At 46.9% G+C, this 18,671-nt stretch overlaps 1 protein-coding gene across 3 annotated transcripts in view; it reads left to right on the top strand.

Annotated features, from left to right (window-relative positions):
* LOC306754330 (glutamate receptor 2-like) overlaps positions 1 to 18,671 on the top strand; it is a gene marked incomplete at both ends in the record, with an annotated part of 173,068 nt that overhangs the window by 23,151 nt on the left and 131,246 nt on the right. For all 3 annotated transcript variants that reach the window (XM_079238306.1, XM_079238307.1, XM_079238305.1), the window contains 12 exons: positions 621 to 695; positions 773 to 826; positions 2,585 to 2,743; positions 2,999 to 3,166; positions 6,071 to 6,175; positions 6,250 to 6,357; positions 6,499 to 6,562; positions 6,695 to 6,837; positions 8,240 to 8,455; positions 9,741 to 9,895; positions 10,304 to 10,502; positions 10,848 to 11,095. In XM_079238306.1, the coding sequence (XP_079094432.1) occupies positions 621 to 695; positions 773 to 826; positions 2,585 to 2,743; positions 2,999 to 3,166; positions 6,071 to 6,175; positions 6,250 to 6,357; positions 6,499 to 6,562; positions 6,695 to 6,837; positions 8,240 to 8,455; positions 9,741 to 9,895; positions 10,304 to 10,502; positions 10,848 to 11,095 (1,694 nt within the window). The remainder of the gene's footprint in view (positions 1 to 620; positions 696 to 772; positions 827 to 2,584; positions 2,744 to 2,998; positions 3,167 to 6,070; positions 6,176 to 6,249; positions 6,358 to 6,498; positions 6,563 to 6,694; positions 6,838 to 8,239; positions 8,456 to 9,740; positions 9,896 to 10,303; positions 10,503 to 10,847; positions 11,096 to 18,671) is intronic.

The following is an 18,671-nucleotide window of genomic DNA, read 5'->3' as shown; positions in this document are numbered from 1 at the left end:
TTCTCTGACTTATTCACGTGAAGATGATGGAGAACATGGAGGTCTCCATGTAGAATATCATACAGTAGATTTCCATTCATTAATGCTGCATTCACTTCCGCGTGGGCATCTGACGTTTACTCAGGTCAAAGTTAGTTTATACTAAATGTATTTTATTGTCTGTTCTTGAGTTGGCTCCTGGAGGGGCCAATCAGGTTTTAGCGGCGGCCGTGTGACCGCCTACTACTTCAGTTTCAGATAGCTGGTTATTATTAACAAGTCATTTTCACTGAGATGGGCTCCTCGTTGAGGACCCAACAGCTCATGTAGTCACAGAGACGACGATGGAAAACAGAAGTCATTGCATATCTGGTCCAGCTCAGTCTGTCTGGGTCCTGGTCTGTGGTGGTTCTGGTGGTCCAGCTCAGTCTGTCTGGGTCCTGGTCTGTGGTGGTTCTGGTGGTCCAGCTCAGTCTGTCTGGGTCCTGGTCTGTGGTGGTTCTGGTGGTCCAGCTCAGTCTGTCTGGGTCCTGGTCTGTGGTGGTTCTGGTGGTCCAGCTCAGTCTGTCTGGGTCCTGGTCTGTGGTGGTTCTGGTGGTCTGAAATATTCCGATGTCTGAGACCCGCTCATGTACTTTCAGGACCTGGAGATCCGGAAGGAGCGACGCATCATCCTGGACTGTGAGCAAGACAAAGTCAAAGACATCATGGAGCAGGTTGGTCGGGTCAGAAGAGAAAACGAAGAGCTGAGCGGTTGCTTCAGAAGAAATATTTAACTGTGTTCTCCGTCCAGGTCATCACCATTGGCAGGCACGTGAAGGGATACCACTACATCATTGCAAACTTGGTGAGTCCAAACGTGAAAGTTCTGATGAAACATTGGATATTTTACAGACTTCCTTTGGCTGCCAAACACGTCTTTTGTGATTTCTGTATCAGAAAGTTTATTATTCCAGGTTCACCCATCTAATGTGCTCTCTGAGCACGCTCCAAGCGCACACCCAACATGTTGGGAATGTGCTCCGAGTGTCCAACCCAAAGACGCCCCAACAGCATAGACATTATAGACATTATGGACAGTATAGACGGTATAGACATTATAGACATTATAGACAGTATAGACAGTATAGACATTATAGACAGTATAGACATTATGGACAGTATAGACATTATAGACAGTATAGACAGTATAGACATTATAGACATTATAGACAGTATAGACATTATGGACAGTATAGACATTATAGACAGTATAGACATTATAGACAGTATAGACAGTATAGACATTATAGACAGTATAGACATTATGAACAGTATAGACAGTATAGACAGTATAGACATTATGGACAGTATAGACGTTATAGACATTATGGACAGTATAGACATTATAGACAGTATAGACAGTATAGACATTATGGACAGTATAGACATTATAGACAGTATAGACATTATAGACATTATGGACAGTATAGACATTATGGACAGTATAGACATTATGGACAGTATAGACAGTATAGACAGTATAGACATTATGGACAGTATAGACATTATAGACAGTATAGACATTATGGACAGTATAGACAGTAAAGACATTATAGACAGTATAGACATTATGGACAGTATAGACATTATAGACATTATAGACAGTATAGACATTATAGACAGTATAGACATTATAGACGGTATAGACATTATGGACAGTATAGACATTATGGACAGTATAGACATTATAGACAGTATAGACATTATAGACAGTATAGACAGTATAGACATTATGGACAGTATAGACAGTATAGACATTATAGACAGTATAGACATTATGGACAGTATAGACATTATGGACAGTATAGACAGTATAGACATTATAGACAGTATAGACATTATGGACAGTATAGACGGTATAGACATTATAGACATTATAGACAGTATAGACATTATGGACAGTATAGACGTTATAGACAGTATAGACATTATGGACAGTATAGACAGTATAGATATTATAGACAGTATAGACATTATGGACAGTATAGACAGTATAGACATTATGGACATTATGGACAGTATAGACAGTATAGACATTATGGACAGTATAGACAGTATAGACATTATGGACAGTATAGACAGTATAGACATTATGGACAGTATAGACATTATGGACAGTATAGACAGTATAGACATTATGGACAGTATAGACAGTATAGATATACACAAACATGACGTGTGGAGCTTTCCAAGGCTCCATTTTGGACGTCCAGCTATTCTGCATTTACATTCTTCCATTTGTTTAAATCATGGAAACAAACCAAATATCTGATTCTGCTGATGAGCCGCTGATCTATATTACTGTTTCATTAGAGGACTCTGGTCCCATGCAGACCTTAGGTTCTCCAGTCAAGTCACTATGTGTAAGTGTCAGAAGAAAACTAAGACATAAATTACTGTGTTGAAAGACAGAAGAGCCCTGAGCTTCAGTCAGCATTGCTAAAACCAACCGATCGATCCAGAAATCTTGGCGAAACTGTAACTTCCATGTTAAAGAAAGAATGGCTTTCCGATGAGGAAACTCCTGACAGGAAATGAAAAGCAAAAGAATTTTTTGTTCCAGGGTTTTGTGGACGGCGACCTCTCAAAAATCCAGTATGGAGGAGCAAACGTGTCTGGCTTTCAAATCGTTGATTTTGACGATCCTGTGGTGTCGAAATTTGACCAACGATGGGAGGCCTTGGAGGAGAAGGAGTATCCAGGAGCTGATTCACGAATCCGAGTAAGAACCGAACCTTGAAGAGTGTCTGATTACCTGCAGCTGAACCAGCTTCTAATGAGCAGAAACAGCTAGTTGCACTCGCTGTCAGTTGTTTGTTAGAAGATGAGGATAGGAACCACAGAGCAAGAAGCTCCATAGGGATAGATGTTAGAGCTGACAGAGTAATTCCCGGCTGTTTTCCCACCGTTCGCCTCCTGGAGCTCCTGGCTGCACGGATCTGGAAGTGATCGTTTTCCTTGTTTCTCTGTCCTGCAGTACACGTCAGCGCTCACCTACGATGCCGTCAATGTGATGACGGAGGCCTTCCGCTTCCTGCACAAACAGAGGATAGACATGAGTCGCCGTGGCAACAGTGGGGACTGTCTGGCCAATCCAGCAGTGCCGTGGGCGCAGGGGGTGGAGATTGAACGAGCCCTCAAACAGGTAACCATGAGGAAGAGGAACAGCTGCTTTGTGATGAACACTCAGCGTCACGTGAAAGACTTTCACTGTGCAGAAAGTCAGGATGTGTGTTGCAGCGTGTTGTCAGCCTGGTCAAGCATGAACCCGAGATTGGAGGTAAACAAGATGGCGATAGTTTTGAAAAAGCACCTCTTGGACCTCATTCGCAGCTACCAACGTTTTTATTATTATTCCTCCTTGTTGCTCAGCGACAAACACTCGTCCCTACCTAGCAACAGATTTACGGAAATGCCATGAAAAGACGTTGCTGGCAGATTTCACTACTTCAGAGTCTTACTGCCGTGTTCTGCCCCCTAGTGGTGAACCCCGGTACTGCACCTTTTGGCGGCAGTGTACTAACGTTGTTTGCAGAAAGTATAAACAGACGGAGCTGAACGTTGCACAAGCAAGTATATCCCGACCTTAAAGCTCCAATTCTGCTACGTAAATATAGACGTTCGTTTCAAACGTCGTCGTGTCGTCTTCGTACTTCCATGTTGCCGTGGTTGTTAGGTCAGTTCGTCCACTATTAGCTGAGTCAGCTAAGCTGCTTGAAACCAGACCAAATCATTTACGTAACCAACGAAGATGTGTGTCCATCTGCATAGCTGTCTTCTGTGTCCAACAGAAATGGACCGCCTTCCAAACAAGCTCCCTTCAGCCGCTTGTTTCCACCAGAACATCGGGTCGGAACGTAGACGGTCCAGTAGCCCAGCAGCTGAATCTCGTAGTGCTGAAGCTGCTGAATCAGCTGCTGGACTTAAAAACCTGGAGTTTCTGTAAAATAATGTCACAGTGTCATTTGGGACGTGTTGTAGAACTGACTTTTACAGTTTTATCAGCTCGTCGTGCGTAGAAGTTTAAAGGACCTGAGACTTTCTTTTTAACATGGTTGCCTGGAATCCTTCATGCATTGTGGACAGGAAGCGGCGTTGACGCCTTTTCCCTCCTCCTCCTCCAGCGGTAATATCAGACAGAGGCTGGAAATCATCAGGTCAGAACAAACAGCTTTTACAGATAGTCTCTTAATACCCAGAAGAGAAGCAGAAACATACAGGTTGGTAGTTTTATCGTATTCCTGTGGCTTCATCAGGACTTTCTAACTCCGCCCACAGCTTCAACTTTAACCACAAACGTCTCAATCAGCTGTAGTGTATTATGACTTTAGCTTTCGCCTCGAAACAGTATTCAAAGTTCAAAAGGTGTTGAAAGATGAAATCCTCACTGACTGAAAGGACATCTTTATATCCATACAGGTCTGACACAGTTACAGGTTAGGTTGGTCCATGAAGCGTCTCACCCAGTTTTCCTCAGACGTACAGAAGTTACGTCTCAACACAGGAATTTAAGTCGGCTTCAAATGAATCTCAGGTGTGAAGAGCTGCGACTTGCAGACTTTAAGATACGTTGCTCCAAACGTCAGAAACTCTACTTTCTCTCCTTTTAACTCAAAGTTTAAAAAAAATTTAATTATCACCTCAAAACGCGTTTTCCTTGTTGCAACGCAGCATCGTTTAAATTCTGCTCAGATTGGGTCAAATAAACTCCATCTGTGCGATCCTCCATCGCTCTCGCTTCAAAAGTTTTTTACTTGCAAACAGCAGTTTGTTGTTCGAACGGTTCTGTTAGCCGTCACTCATCTGTTCAACTCAATTCAACTTTATTTATATAGCGTCAAATCACAGCAATGCCATCTCAAGACGCTTTACAGACAGAGAAGAAAACATAATGAAGGCCAATTCATAACAGCCTATATAAGGAAACCAACAGATTGAGTTGAGTCCAACTCAATCTCCCATCCTGAGCAAGCACACTGGCGACAGTGGGAAGGAAAAAACTCCCTTTTAACAGGAAGGAAACCTCCGGCAGAACCCGGCTCAAGGACAGGCAGCCATCTGCCTCTATCTGACCTTCGTCTGGAGGTCCTCCGTCGCTGCCATTCCTCTACAGTTTGTAGCCAAATAAAGGTAATGATCCTAAAATCTGGACTACGTAGCGCTGCAGCTGTAGTTGGTAAAATATACTTCCGCTTTAAAGGTGGAGTATGTAAGATTTTCAATATTTTCTAAATAAATTAACTAATAAAATAACTACAATCATAATTAGATAGTTTTTTGAACATGTAGGTTCCAGTCTGTCCATATTTGATACGTTATTAAATTACAAGTTTAATTAATGACAAATGACAAAAAGGACTTTTTTTACTGGTAGGCAAACATTTAAGAAGGGTCTTTGTCATTAATTAAACTTGTAATTTGATAACACATCAAATATGGACAGACTGGAACCTACATGTTTAAAAAAAAACTATCTAATTATGATTGTAGTTATTTTTTTTAGATAATTTATTTTGAAAATATTGAAAATCCTACATACTCCACCTTTAAGGAGGATGGAGCTACATCAGCTATCTCGGTGCTACTGCATGTCCAGGGCCATCTTTAGCTGAAACGAACTGGTCCCGTCATCCTGACAGCGATGAAGAGGTTGATGAAGGTGTTTCTGACAAGCTGGTCTACATCACAAATCATGTCGTACGCCTCAGACTGTCCAGAGGAACGTTGCTGCTGGAGAGAAAATTCACAAGCAGAGTCTTAAAGTTGGATCTAACTTGGTCTGAAATGAGGAGAGTTGTTTATACCAGTAAGGAATCAAACATCTGTTTATGTAAACATGAAGTCCTGATTGAACCGAACTGCCTGGCGACGTGATGTGATGTCCGACATGGAAGGCAGCGCTTCAGACCTCACCTCCCCAGACCTCCACGTACGGTCTGCAGATCCAAACTCTTTCTGGATTTATTGTTTGTTGTTGTGTTTACTGTATCTTATGTATTTTGCTGTAAGGAGACCTTCAGTGTGATGAAAGGTATTCTAATGTGTTTAGGTGCGCGTGAACGGCTTAACGGGAAACATTCAGTTCGATCAGTACGGGAAGAGGATCAATTACTCTGTGACCGTCATGGAGCTGAAGAACAGCGGACCTGTGAAGGTACAGGATGATGACACTCACAGCGTGGGTGTTCATGTGGGTCATAAAAGCTGATGATATTGCTGTAATCTCAGATTGGATACTGGAACGAGGTGGACAAGATGGTGCTGACTAAGTCCGACCTTTACCCAAATGACACCATGGGAATGGAGAACAAGACGGTCATTGTGACGACGATCCTGGTAACCAGATTAAGACTAAATGTCGGGCTGAAGTGTGTGTTTAACTAGCCGAGCTGAGTGATGGATCTGCTGAGGTTGGTCCAGTAGAAGTCACATCAGCGTGTCTTATAGTTACTAATAACAATGTTTGTGCGTACACAGGAAGCTCCTTATGTGATGCTGAAGAAGAACGCTGAGCTGTTCCAGGACAACGATCGTTACGAAGGTTCGTCGCGTCTGTCTGAAACACAACTCACCACATCATGTGGATCGTTGAGTTTTTCTGTTTTTATTTCGGGTTTTGTTCTCGTCCAGTGTCCCTGTTTTCCTCATGACTCTGTGTCTCTGATGACTTCAGGTTACTGTGTTGATCTGGCGGCAGAAATAGCAAAGCATTGTGGGATACGCTATCAGCTGAGGATTGTGGGAGATGGAAAATACGGAGCAAGAGATGCCGAGACCAAGATCTGGAATGGGATGGTGGGAGAGCTGGTGTACGGGGTAAGATTTAACAAACCGCACGACTCTGCTGGGTTGAAAGAGATAATAATGAAATATTAATGTTAACTCTGAAGCTCCACTTAGCGGCCACTTTATTTGGCACACAAAACATCTGATCAACCAATCACACAGCTGCATGTTGCTGACGTTCAGAACGAGGAAAAAAGGTGGATTTCAGTTTCTCTGAACAGGAAACTGAGGCTACAATTCACATCGTTCCATGCCCTGCCTGCAGACGTGTAGAAAGTAGAAGTAGAAGTAAAAATAAAGTAAAAGTCCTGCCAGGTTTTTGGATCTACTGATGCATTTAGAAAAAGGTGTTTTCACCAACAGGCTCGTCTGCCTGCAGTGGAGCTGATAACATTCAGCTGGTTTAGAGACGGGTTGGAAAGAGCTGCTGAAAAGGACTTCTACTTCTACTTCTACCTTCTACTTTTACTTCTGCTTCTACTTTTACTTCTACTTATACCTTTACTTTTACTTCTACCTTTACTTCTACTTCTACCTTCTACTTTTTTTTCTACTTCTACCTTTTACTTTTACTTCTACTTTTACCTTTAACTTTACTTCTACCTTCTACTTTTACTTCTACTTCTACTTTTATTTATACATTCTACTTCTACTTCTCCTTCAACTTTTACTTCTACTTTTACTTCTACTTCTATTTATACTTTTACTTCTACTTCTATTTCTATGTTCTACTTTTACTTCTACTTCTCCTTCTACCTTCTACTTTTACTTCTACTTCTACTGCTACTTCTACGTTCTACTTTTACTTTACTTCTACTTTTACTTTCACTTCTACTTCTATTTCTACTTCTACTTTTACTTCTTTTTCTACTTTTACTTCTACTTTTATTTCTACGTTCTACTTTTACTTCTACTTTTACTTTTACTTATATTTCTACTTTTACTTATATTTCTACTTCTACTTCTCCTTCAACCTTTACTTCTACTTTTACTTCTACTTCTGCTTTCTACTTCTATTTCTACTTCTACTTCTATTTTTACTTTTACTTCTATATCTACTTCTACTTCTCCTTCAACTTTTACTTATAGTTATACTTATACTTCTGCTTTCTACTTCTACTTTTACTTCTACTTCTACTTCTGCTTTCTACTTTTACTTCCACTTTTACTTTTACTTCTACTTCTCCTTCAACTTTTACTTCTACTTTTACTTCTGCTTTCTATTTCTACTTTTGCATTTACTTCTACTTCTACTTTTGCTTTCTACTTTTACTTCTACTTTTATGTTTACTTCTACTTCTCATTCAACTTTTACTTCTACTTCTGCTTTCTACGTCTACTTTTACATTCTACTTCAACTTTTACTTTTACTTCTGCTTTACTTTTCTCCTCGCTGAGGTCCAACCAGGAGTCTGTTTTTGTCTTCCAACAGAAAGCAGACATCGCTGTCGCCCCGCTGACAATAACTCTGGTGCGTGAAGAGGTGATTGATTTCTCCAAGCCTTTCATGTCTTTGGGAATCTCCATCATGATCAAGAAGCCACAGAAGTCCAAACCAGGAGTCTTCTCCTTCCTGGACCCGCTGGCCTACGAGATCTGGATGTGCATCGTCTTTGCCTACATTGGAGTCAGTGTCGTGCTGTTTCTGGTGAGTCAAGCTGCTGCACGGCTGCTCCAGACAAACATTCAGACAGGAATGCCTTTAATGAGCTGGACTCGTTCCTCCTCATCCTCAGTCAGCCTGCTGTTATAGAACAGAATGTGGTTCTTCATCGTGTTGAAAGCACATGACGTCCCTGTAACATGTGTAACACGTGTAACACATGTAACACGTGAAACACATGTAACACGTGTAACACATGTAACACATGTAAGACGTGAAACACATGTAACACATGTAACACATGAAACACATGTAACACATGTAACACATGTAAGACGTGAAACACATGTAACACATGTAACACATGAAACACATGTAACACGTGAAACACATGTAACACCTGTAACACATGTAACACGTGAAACACATGTAACACGTGTAACACATGTAACACATGAAACACATGTAACACATGAAACACATGTAACACATGTAACACGTGAAACACATGTAACACGTGAAACACATGTAACACATGAAACACATGTAACACATGTAACACGTGAAACACATGTAACACGTGAAACACATGTAACACCTGTAACACATGTAACACGTGAAACACATGTAACACGTGAAACACATGTAACACGTGAAACACGTGTAACACGTGAAACACATGTAACACATGTAACACGTATAACACTTGTAATACGTGTAACAACTTTTTCAACTTTTCCACATTATTGCTATGGAACTGATCCGTCTCAGAACCCTGATCCGACTCGGTTCAGGCACCCTGATCTGGAACGGATCAGGATTCTGGGACAGATCCGGGTGCTGGAATGGATCAGGATCTGTCCCAGAACCCGGATCCAAGCCCTGTACCACCTGAACCAGACTTCTGGGCTTGTTGCTGACAACACCTGGATCTGGAACTCTAAGTGGTCTGACCACAGTCTAGGTTTCCAGAGTGTGAGTCTCCATCCCAGATGCCTCAGAGTCCGGAGACGTCCACATCATCAGAGACAGGCTGGAATCTCTTCTCTTCACTTCAGAGAGTTTAACAGAAACTCCTTGTGGAGTAAATCTTCATTCCAGTCGACCGTTCTCTGAACGAGTTGAAGCCTGAATCAGACGTGAACGTTTCAGAATCCGCCCGTCACGGCTCATTTAAAGTCTGAATAAATTATGTAAACCACAGAAAAATCCAAGACTTCTGGATGTTGCTGTCTGGCAGCTCTTATTTCTGAAATCTTCAGTCTTCTGCAGAGGAAACAAGTTAAAAAAACTATCTCTCTGTTGACGTGATCATCTTCCACCTGTGTAGGTATCCAGGTTCAGTCCTTACGAGTGGACACTTGAGGAGCCGGAGGATGGAGCGTTGCCGCTGACAACGGAATCCACCAACGAGTTCGGGATCTTTAACTCGCTTTGGTTCTCTCTGGGGGCTTTCATGCGGCAAGGGTGTGACATCTCCCCAAGGTTGGTATGACAGTTAAACGACACAGTTTGCTGCTATCCCTGTAAGTTCTGCTGATGTTGTAACGAGGATTCCCCACATCACACTGAGCAGTTTCAGAAAGACAGGACTCTGAAACTGGATGGAAATTTTACCGATTTGTTCCTCTAAACTCATCAAACTGCTGCTTGACACGATGTTTTATCTGACTGGAGGAAATTGGATGTAAGCAGAACAAGGAGCCATGAACCCTCCGTATGTGGCATTTACATAAACCTAATTAAGCCTTTTTAGGTTTATAACCAGCTGATGAAGAATCTGGTTGACAGCCGTGATTCTTAGCCATGAGCCCATGTTTGGGCTCCAAGAGGGCCTCGGAAAACTCAGCGAGTGTGTTGGAAGCGGGGATAACTCGTGTGTTTGGTGTGCAGGTCTCTGTCAGGTCGGATAGTCGGAGGGGTGTGGTGGTTTTTTACCCTCATCATCATCTCATCATACACCGCCAACCTGGCTGCCTTCCTCACAGTGGAGAGGATGGTTTCTCCCATTGAGAGCGCCGAGGACCTCGCCAAGCAGACAGAGATCGCTTACGGGACCCTGGACTCTGGATCCACCAAGGAATTCTTCAGGGTAAATTCACACATGTAGAAACGACCTATCAGTTATTCCCAGCTCAGGTACGGGGCTGCACAGGAGCCAGCATGAAGCATAGAAAGTATATCTTAAATGAAATGTTTTATTAGTGCTACGCAGTTTTAAGACTTCACACTGGATTAAAGAGTCTTCGATAAAACTAGATGATAATAACAATAATAGAAATTTTCTGTCGTCTTTAGACCCAGTTCAGATTTTTTTACATGAAATTGTCCTTTATTCAACATTAAAAATCCAAAATAAAACAAAATATTCCAGCCGGAAGGTGACCTGATGGAAAGGGTTTGAATTAATTTGCAGCGTGTCTGTCTCTGTTTGTAGCGCTCTAAAATTGCCTTGTTTGACAAGATGTGGCAGTACATGAAATCGGCAGAGCCCTCTGTCTTCGTCAAGAAAACATCAGAAGGTGTGCAGCGTGTCAGGAAATCCAAAGGAAAGTATGCCTACCTGCTGGAGTCCACCATGAACGAGTACATCGAACAGAGGAAACCCTGCGACACCATGAAAGTGGGAGGAAACCTGGACTCCAAAGGCTACGGCATCGCCACGCCCAAAGGATCCCCATTAAGGTGGGTGGATCAGTATAACAATGCTAGCCAACCTGCACTGCCATGTACCATTCAGACCACTAACCTGCTGCCTAGCATACTGGTCTGCTCCCCATCACACGGCTCTGTGCTCAGTCCTGCAGCCGCTCTGTGCAGTGATGAGTGGATTCAGATTTTCCCTCACTCAGTGCACGGACGTCACAGTAATGATTGGAAACCACTGTCTGAGCACCTGCTGCAGGAGTCAGGTGAGCGTTAGCCGATGTGTTAGCCGCTGCTGTGTTCGTGCAGCGATGCTCAGGAAAGCAGTGGGGAGCTTTCAGCTGAGTCCCAGGCCATCGAGCCGCTCGGGTCCTGCAGTATGCGAGTGTGATGAATGGAGCATGGCGGCTTTCTCGTTGTTATAATAATCCACCTACCCTGATGACATCATCTCAGTGGTTTGTATGTTACCATGGTTACCACCTCTGACCAACGGCTAGTGGTGGTTGCCGTCACAACTGAAGTTGGATCTCAGGTCTTAAGGAGCACGTCATGGATGTGAAATATGCGGACGTTCCCAGCTTTATGTAAGGAATACACGGATTAACATAATTTATCAATCCAGAAGAATCTTTTCCCCCAGAGGAATATTTCATTTTCACGTCCAGATTCTGCAGGAAGAATGCAGCACATCAATCTGAGCTCCGGACTCAGTCTGAAGGTGTTTCCACAATCATGACGTCCAAGATCTTTAAGACCTGAATCAGGGGATATTTGTTCTTGTCTGATTTCTGAACTCTCTGTGTGTGTGTGTGTGTGTGTGTGTGTGTGTGTGTGTGTGTGTGTGTGTGTGTGTGTGTGTGTGTGTGTTTACATCAGGATTCATCATATCTTACAAAACATCCCACTAGGCATCATATACATCCAGAACACACAGGATCCCAGTTATCATGCAGATAACCTGCTCTTTTAAGCAAGTGGGAGCCTGTAGATGTTGATCAGCAGGGGTCTCAACATGGAGCCTTGTGGAACTCCACAGGTTCTTTTCTTGGCCTTATAACACAGAGTAGTTCCTGTCAAACCAGTTAATTAGTTTTCATGTTGCCATGAAAACCACCTCTGACCAGTGGCTAGTGGTGATTGCCATGACAACTGAAGTTGGGTCTCAGGTCTAAGATGGACAGATTCACACAGACTTAAACACTCCATCACACATCCTGACTGAAGTAATGATCCGGATGTGTGTTTGTATGTGCTGATGTGCATGACTGTCTCTCAGTTTGACATCTCTTTGTCTTTTCAGCAGGTGGTTTTATGCTTCTGTCCTCTCGCTGTCTCTTTCTATCCTCTGGAAGTTGGTTTTACCCTGCAGAATGTTTTAATAAGATTATTAATCTGGTGATTAGTTAAAACTGCATTAAGCGATTTAGGCTGTAATGCTTCAATCTGGACTTAATTATGTTGTAGCAGCATTAAGATCCAGTCAGACATTTCTGTCATAGTCACAAACCGCAGCGCTTCTGTGACTTCCTTCATCAATCCAGTGTGAAGAATATTCACCTGCTGGACTCTGACATGTCTTCACACTTCATTAAGTAGAAAAGCTGCTATTCACAATGACACATTAACCACGATCAGCTGCGTACCTTCAGCTGGTAAAAACACAACATATCTCCATAGAGACATGATAATATGAAGAAATCTAGTTCAGTTTTCTGGTTCAGATATTTTGGTTGTCAGTGGGTCGACCAGGACAGGGATGGGTGGATCAAGACAGTGGTGGGTGGACCAGGACAGGGATGGGTGGATCAAGACAGTGGTGGGTGGACCAGGACAGGGATGGGTGGATCAAGACAATGGTGGGTGGACCAGGACAGGGATGGGTGGATCAAGACAATGGTGGGTGGACCAGGACAGTGGTAGGGGGATCAAGACAATGGTGGGTGGACCAGGACAGAGATGGGTGGACCAGGACAGTGGTGGGTGGATCAAGACAATGGTGGGTGGATCAAGACAATGGTAGGTGGATCAAGACAGTGGTGGGTGGACCAGGACAGTGGTGGGTGGATCAAGACAATGGTGGGTGGATCAAGACAATGGTGGGTGGACCAGGACAGTGGTGGGTGGATCAAGACAATGGTGGGTGGATCAAGACAATGGTAGGTGGATCAAGACAGTGGTGGGTGGACCAGGACAGTGGTAGGTGGATCAAGACAGTGGTGGGTGGACCAGGACAGTGGTGGGTGGATCAAGACAATGGTGGGTGGACCAGGACAGTAGTGGGTGGATCAAGAGAGTGGTGGGTGGACCAGGACAGTGGTAGGTGGACCAGGACAGTGGTGGGGGGATCAAGACAATGGTGGGTGGACCAGGACAGTGGTGGGTGGATCAAAACAATGGTGGGTGGATCAAGACAGTGGTGGGTGGACCAGGACAGTGGTGGGTGGATCAAGACAATGGTGGGTGGATCAAGACAATGGTGGGTGGACCAGGACAGTGGTGGGTGGATCAAGACAATGGTGGGTGGATCAAGACAATGGTAGGTGGATCAAGACAGTGGTGGGTGGACCAGGACAGTGGTGGGTGGATCAAGACAATGGTGGGTGGATCAAGACAATGGTAGGTGGATCAAGACAGTGGTGGGTGGACCAGGACAGTGGTGGGTGGATCAAGACAATGGTGGGTGGATCAAGACAATGGTGGGTGGACCAGGACAGTGGTAGGTGGACCAGGACAGTGGTGGGGGGATCAAGACAATGGTGGGTGGACCAGGACAGTGGTAGGTGGATCAAGACAGTGGTGGGTGGACCAGGACAGTGGTGGGTGGATCAAGACAATGGTGGGGGGACCAGGACAGTAGTGGGTGGATCAAGACAGTGGTGGGTGGACCAGGACAGTGGTAGGTGGACCAGGACAGTGGTGGGGGGATCAAGACAATGGTGGGTGGACCTGGACAGTGGTAGGTGGACCAGGACAGTGGTGGGTGGATCAAGACAATGGTGGGTGGATCAAGACAATGGTAGGTGGATCAAGACAATGGTGGGTGGACCAGGACAGAGATGGGTGGACAAGCAGTGGACCAGGACAGTAGTGGGTGGACAAGCAGTGGACCAGGACAGTGGTTGGTGGACCAGGACAGTGGTTGGTGGACCAGGACAGGGATGGGTGGATCAAGACAATGTTGGGTGGACCAGGACAGTGGTGGGTGGATCAAGACAATGGTGGGTGGATCAAGACAATGGTAGGTGGATCAAGACAGTGGTGGGTGGACCAGGACAGTGGTGGGTGGATCAAGACAATGGTGGGTGGATCAAGACAATGGTGGGTGGACCAGGACAGTGGTAGGTGGACCAGGACAGTGGTGGGGGGATCAAGACAATGGTGGGTGGACCAGGACAGTGGTAGGTGGATCAAGACAGTGGTGGGTGGACCAGGACAGTGGTGGGTGGATCAAGACAATGGTGGGGGGACCAGGACAGTAGTGGGTGGATCAAGTCAATGGTGGGTGGACCTGGACAGTGGTAGGTGGACCAGGACAGTGGTGGGTGGATCAAGACAATGGTGGGTGGATCAAGACAATGGTAGGTGGATCAAGACAATGGTGGGTGGACCACGACAGTGGTAGGTGGATCAAGACAATGGTGGGTGGATCAACACAATGGTGGGTGGACCAGGACAGAGATGGGTGGACAAGCAGTGGACCAGGACAGTGGTGGGTGGATCAAGACAGTGGTTGGTGGACCAGGACAGTGGTGGGTGGACCAGGACAGTGGTGGGTGGATCAAGACAATGGTGGGTGGACCAGGACAGTGGTAGGTGGATCAAGACAATGGTGGGTGGACCAGGACAGTGGTAGGTGGACCAGGACAGGGATGGGTGAATCAAGACAATGGTGGGTGGACCAGGACAGGGATGGGTGGATCAAGACAGTGGTGGGTGGACCAGGACAGTGGTAGGTGGACCAGGACAGTGGTGGGGGGATCAAGACAATGGTGGGTGGACCAGGACAGTAGTTTGTGGACCAGGACAGTGGTGGGTGGATCAAGACAGTGGTGGGTGGACCAGGACAGTGGTGGGTGGACCAGGACAGTGGTTGGTGGACCAGGACAGGGATGGGTGGATCAAGACAATGGTGGGTGGACCAGGACAGTGGTGGGTGGATCAAGACAATGGTGGGTGGACCAGGACAGTGGTGGGTGGATCAAGACAATGGTGGGTGGACCAGGACAGTGGTGGGTGGATCAAGACAATGGTGGGTGGACCAGGACAGTGGTGGGTGGATCAAGACAATGGTGGGTGGATCAAGACAATGGTGGGTGGACCAGGACAGTGGTGGGTGGACCAGGACAGTGGTGGGTGGATCAAGACAATGGTGGGTGGATCAAGACAATGGTGGGTGGACCAGGACAGTGGTAGGTGGACCAGGACAGTGGTGGGGGGATCAAGACAATGGTGGGTGGACCAGGACAGTGGTAGGTGGATCAAGACAGTGGTGGGTGGACCAGGACAGTGGTGGGTGGATCAAGACAATGGTAGGTGGATCAAGACAGTGGTGGGTGGACCAGGACAGTGGTAGGTGGATCAAGACAGTGGTTGGTGGACCAGGACAGTGGTGGGTGGACCAGGACAGTGGTGGGTGGATCAAGACAATGGTGGGTGGACCAGGACAGTGGTAGGTGGATCAAGACAATGGTGGGTGGACCAGGACAGTGGTAGGTGGACCAGGACAGGGATGGGTGAATCAAGACAGTGGTGGGTGGACCAGGACAGGGATGGGTGGATCAAGACAGTGGTGGGTGGACCAGGACAGTGGTAGGTGGACCAGGACAGTGGTGGGGGGATCAAGACAATAGTGGGTGGACCAGGACAGTGGTAGGTGGACCAGCTGTTATATAACTGTTATATAACAGCTAGTCCAACCAGCTGTTATTGGTGGACCAGGACAGTGGTGGGTGGATCAAGACAATGGTCGGTGGATCAAGACAATGGTAGGTGGATCAAGACAGTGGTGGGTGGACCAGCTGTTATATAACTGTTATATAACAGCTGGTCCACCCAGCTGTTATTGGTGGACCAGGACAGGGATGGGTGGATCAAGACAATGGTGGGTGGACCAGGACAGTGGTGGGTGGATCAAGACAATGGTGGGTGGATCAAGACAATGGTAGGTGGATCAAGACAGTGGTGGGTGGACCACGACAGTGGTAGGTGGATCAAGACAATGGTGGGTGGATCAACACAATGGTGGGTGGACCAGGACAGAGATGGGTGGACAAGCAGTGGACCAGGACAGTGGTGGGTGGATCAAGACAGTGGTTGGTGGACCAGGACAGTGGTGGGTGGACCAGGACAGTGGTGGGTGGATCAAGACAATGGTGGGTGGACCAGGACAGTGGTAGGTGGATCAAGACAGTGGTGGGTGGACCAGGACAGTGGTGGGTAGATCAAGACAATGGTGGGGGGACCAGGACAGTAGTGGGTGGATCAAGACAGTGGTAGGTGGACCAGGACAGTGGTGGGTGGATCAAGACAATGGTAGGTGGATCAAGACAGTGGTGGGTGGACCAGGACAGTGGTAGGTGGATCAAGACAATGGTGGGTGGATCAAGACAATGGTGGGTGGACCAGGACAGAGATGGGTGGACAAGCAGTGGACCAGGACAGTGGTGGGTGGATCAAGACAGTGGTTGGTGGACCAGGACAGTGGTGGGTGGACCAGGACAGTGGTGGGTGGATCAAGACAATGGTGGGTGGACCAGGACAGTGGTAGGTGGATCAAGACAATGGTGGGTGGACCAGGACAGTGGTAGGTGGACCAGGACAGGGATGGGTGAATCAAGACAGTGGTGGGTGGACCAGGACAGGGATGGGTGGATCAAGACAGTGGTGGGTGGACCAGGACAGTGGTAGGTGGACCAGGACATGGGTGGGGGGATCAAGACAATGGTGGGTGGACCAGGACAGTGGTGGGTGGATCAAGACAGTGGTGGGTGGACCAGGACAGTGGTGGGTAGATCAAGACAATGGTGGGTGGATCAAGACAGTGGTGGGTGGACCAGGACAGAAATGGGTGGACAAGCAGTGGACCAGGACAGTAGTGGGTGGACCAGGACAGTGGTGGGTGGATCAAGACAGTGGTTGGTGGACCAGGACAGTGGTGGGTAGACCAGGACAGTGGTTGGTGGACCAGGACAGTGGTGGGTGGACCAGGACAGTGGTGGGTAGACCAGGACAGTGGTTGGTGGACCAGGACAGAGATGGGTGGATCAAGACAATGGTGGGTGGACCAGGACAGTGGTAGGTGGATCAAGACAGTGGTTGGTGGACCAGGACAGTGGTGGGTGGACCAGGACAGTGGTGGGTGGATCAAGACAATGGTGGGTGGACCAGGACAGTGGTAGGTGGATCAAGACAATGGTGGGTGGACCAGGACAGTGGTAGGTGGACCAGGGCAGGGATGGGTGAATCAAGACAGTGGTGGGTGGACCAGGACAGGGATGGGTGGATCAAGACAGTGGTGGGTGGACCAGGACAGTGGTAGGTGGACCAGGACAGTGGTGGGGGGATCAAGACAATAGTGGGTGGACCAGGACAGTGGTAGGTGGACCAGCTGTTATATAACTGTTATATAACAGCTAGTCCACCCAGCTGTTATTGGTGGACCAGGACAGTGGTGGGTGGATCAAGACAATGGTGGGTGGATCAAGACAATGGTAGGTGGATCAAGACAGTGGTGGGTGGACCAGCTGTTATATAACTGTTATATAACAGCTGGTCCACCCAGCTGTTATTGGTGGACCAGGACAGGGATGGGTGGATCAAGACAATGGTGGGTGGACCAGGACAGTGGTGGGTGGATCAAGACAATGGTGGGTGGATCAAGACAATGGTAGGTGGATCAAGACAGTGGTGGGTGGACCAGGACAGTGGTGGGTGGATCAAGACAATGGTGGGTGGATCAAGACAATGGTGGGTGGACCAGGACAGTGGTGGGTAGATCAAGACAATGGTGGGTGGATCAAGACAGTGGTGGGTGGACCAGGACAGAGATGGGTGGACAAGCAGTGGACTAGGACAGTAGTGGGTGGACCAGGACAGTGGTGGGTGGATCAAGACAGTGGTTGGTGGACCAGGACAGTGGTGGGTAGACCAGGACAGTGGTTGGTGGACCAGGACAGAGATGGGTGGATCAAGACAATGGTGGGTGGACCAGGACAGTGGTAGGTGGACCAGGACAGGGATGGGTGAATCAAGACAGTGGTGGGTGGACCAGGACAGGGATGGGTGGATCAAGACAGTGGTGGGTGGACCAGGACAGTGGTAGGTGGACCAGGACATGGGTGGGGGGATCAAGACAATGGTGGGTGGACCAGGACAGTGGTGGGTGGATCAAGACAGTGGTGGGTGGACCAGGACAGTGGTGGGTAGATCAAGACAATGGTGGGTGGATCAAGACAGTGGTGGGTGGACCAGGACAGAAATGGGTGGACAAGCAGTGGACCAGGACAGTAGTGGGTGGACCAGGACAGTGGTGGGTGGATCAAGACAGTGATTGGTGGACCAGGACAGTGGTGGGTAGACCAGGACAGTGGTTGGTGGACCAGGACAGAGATGG

This window comes from Telmatherina bonti (genome assembly GCF_933228915.1).
Source record: "Telmatherina bonti genome assembly, chromosome: 3".
NCBI classification, from domain to species: Eukaryota; Metazoa; Chordata; class Actinopteri; order Atheriniformes; family Telmatherinidae; genus Telmatherina; species Telmatherina bonti.
This window is presented reverse-complemented; position numbering and strand designations above follow the sequence as displayed.